Below are 2,949 nucleotides of genomic sequence, written 5' to 3' on the forward strand. Positions count from 1 at the left end.
TTGAGCTGCCTATGGGCGCCTTGCACAATAAAACTACATTTAGTCAAGTCCTTGATATTAACTTAATGTGTGATGTTGAGCGTTGGTCCTTCCAATATGATGGATTCCAGGGCACGTGCACCAGTGCTTCTGGGCTTGGGAGGGCATGTGTGGCGAATCGAGACCCCATTTCTGTCCAAACACAATATAATTGCGCAGATGTTTGCTCTGTAGTGTGTACGAGTCCTGAACCTCACCACAGCATCCTTTATGTATCGCACATTAGAAATCGTGCTGGAGTTATGAATTCATACAATAGTGTGACCTCTGGGCCGTCCAGTGAGCATGCCTGTCACTTCTGATATTAATGAAAAATATTTCTCTTCTCATCTGTATGAGGCTGTAAGTGGATGTAAGAGGTTTGTGTTTTGGTTGAAAAATAGCAAGTATCTGCTCAAAAATTAGGAATGTAGTTTAAGCGTCACCCATTGGAAACTATCAGTTACAGTAAATGTTTAGAAAAATGTGAATTGTTAATTTTAAATCGCGCACTTTACTATTTGCCCTATCTCCAACAGCAGGTGTTAATTATTGCCCAAAACAATGATACTAATTTCATCGATCTTAAAATGGGATTCAAACCTCCGAACTTCACGTTGCACAAAGTCTGCCACGAATGCATTAATCCGCTGAGCTAGTTTAAAGGCTAAGTTGTAGGCACCGTAAATGAGTTATTCATTCAGTAACACAGCAGTTTTGTAATTATTCTTGTATACCTTTATTTAGGTTTTGGTATAAATTATATTACTGGATATTCCCCAATGTTTCTCGATACATATTTTATCCATGAATTGTCGTTTTTGCCCCCGTTGCCGGCGCACGCACACACTGTGTGATCTTGCTTCGCGCAGTAATACACAGCAGAGTCATGGACATGTGCGGCTTGTGTTGACAGCGACAAGGAGTAGGTGTCTAGTCTCTTTGCTTGGAAGTGGTCTTTAAACGTCTTGTGCATGCTGGGTGTGGCGCCTTCGAGAGAGTACACTATTTCCTCCAGTCTCCCCATGGTGTTCTGTTTATACCAGTGCATGTATCGGTAGTTCGTCCTTTGAGTACAGTTGAGGGTGAAAGGCTTCCCTTCCTGCACTGTGACGTCTGGAGACTGATGCGCAGCAAGGTCTTGATATATGAAGGGAGTCAGCAGACACCACTCGGGGACAAGGAATGTCTTGACTGCTCTCGACATTGTCCCAGTGAGGGAACAAAGATGTGAAAAAGGTAAGTTTACCCGAGTGATTGTCACTCGCAGCTTGGGCGCATCTGGCTCAGGAGCCGCATACAGATGTGAGGGTCACAGCTGTCAGTCGCATGTGGTGAAGAATAGAATGGCAGGAGTGCTATGAAGATTTTGTGTCACGAGAACAGGAAACACCATCTGTGCACCTTTAGAATGAGGTGGTTAAACATGACCTCATGAGCCGTTGAAGTCTAGAGGCGGAAGTGGCGCCTGTTGATAAGGACACTCGGGCTCCGCCCTCTCCATTTTCCACCTCTTTTTCTGTTTGGTTCTCTAGTAACAGTAAAAGATGCCGAAAGGCTGCCTGTCCTGGTTTTTATGCTAACTCTGGCTTGGAGCATCGGGCAGGCAGCACTCACAAGCCAGAACCAGGCAGTCCAATTCCATGTGACATCTGCTCGTGCCACCCTGCTGAGCCAAAGTCTGCTGGACTGACCATCTCACACCCCTGGAGCCTCTAAGGTCATAAACCCAGCGGACACCTGACCTTCTGTGCTGAACTCCCTCCCTGGTAGCATTGCTGCTAGGGTCAGCCCCAGGGCTTCTGGCTTTAGCCCTCCAGCACATCAGTCAGGTAAGCCCCGCCCACTCTCCCCCATCATGTCACAAGGTGGGCTAGGGTCATTGAGACTCACTGACCCCACCACAGACATGGTCAGGGTGAGAGAGGGGGGTCCCTAAGCTGTCCTCTTCTGGGACATGTTTATCGTGCACCCATTGGCTCGCACCGGTCATGCCTCGAGGAGGCGGATTCTCCTCTGGACTGGTTCCGTCACTCTTGGACTCCTCCCATAACAAACCTCCAGCTGGTCTCAGTGTCTGTCCAGGCTCTTTCAGCGCTGTTCTTACTGCACACTTTATGGATAGGATGTCCCGGCCGGCACCAGGTTGGGTAAGTTTTCTTGTTAGAATAATTTTCCAGTTTACAGCAGTCTAGCTTTTTTAAATACACTCTGCTATATTTACTGCACATGTGTGTAATGTCGGATGTACTCTACTGCAGGCTCCACTCTGGTCTCTGCTGCAAGCGCTTAACCCTCTGAGCTGGCTTATGGTTATGATGGCATGGCCCTAGGCCCACCCTATTGTTAATATTTACAGTAATGATCACGCCTCTCAGCCTACCGAGGATGATACAAATTTACCTGTGAATAACTATGTTGTGTGAAGCACCCTGAAGTCCTGTAGACGCTTCCAGCGCATTATATTAAACCTATTTTATCACAGCCATTCCTTCCTGGGTGCTCAGTGGAAGAACTTCTGAGGTGAGAGGGCCTCGAACCTTTGCAGCAACTCTTGGCCGGGTAGGACTAGAGTGTCACGCCACGCCTCGCCCTCCATTGCTTCCTTTGGTGTAAGCTTTGAGAGCGCACACCATGGTAGCACTCCCTGCAGGGAGGAGGCTGGCTATTGTGTCAGGGCAACAGAATGTCCTTTTACTCAAGTCCAGACCAATCCCAACTGAGAGCTGTCAGTGATTGTTCCTCTACTTTTAGCACTCGTTCTAGTGCTTGAAGTCACGACTTGGGACTTCAGCCTGAGATTTTGATTGAGGTCTTCCGAGGTTTCTCAGTTTGTGCACAGATGGCGCTCTGCCCACACCGAATTTACGAAAAACTTTGCACAACTTGATACCTTATGTATAGTCATATACGGGGTGGGGGAGGGGGTGA

The 2,949-nt window shown here is 47.6% G+C and overlaps 1 gene segment (V, D, J or C); it reads right to left on the bottom strand.

The window, feature by feature from the left end:
* Window positions 1–778: 778 nt before the first annotated feature.
* On the bottom strand, window positions 779–1,225 carry LOC146863165 (T cell receptor beta variable 10-3-like). The segment is given in 1 exon segment: window positions 779–1,225. A coding segment is annotated over 1 exon segment (447 nt).
* Between the last annotated feature and the right edge of the window lie 1,724 nt (window positions 1,226–2,949).

Source organism: Triturus cristatus, chromosome 2_2 (assembly GCF_964204655.1).
Source record: "Triturus cristatus chromosome 2_2, aTriCri1.1, whole genome shotgun sequence".
In the NCBI taxonomy this organism is placed as follows: Eukaryota; Metazoa; Chordata; class Amphibia; order Caudata; family Salamandridae; genus Triturus; species Triturus cristatus.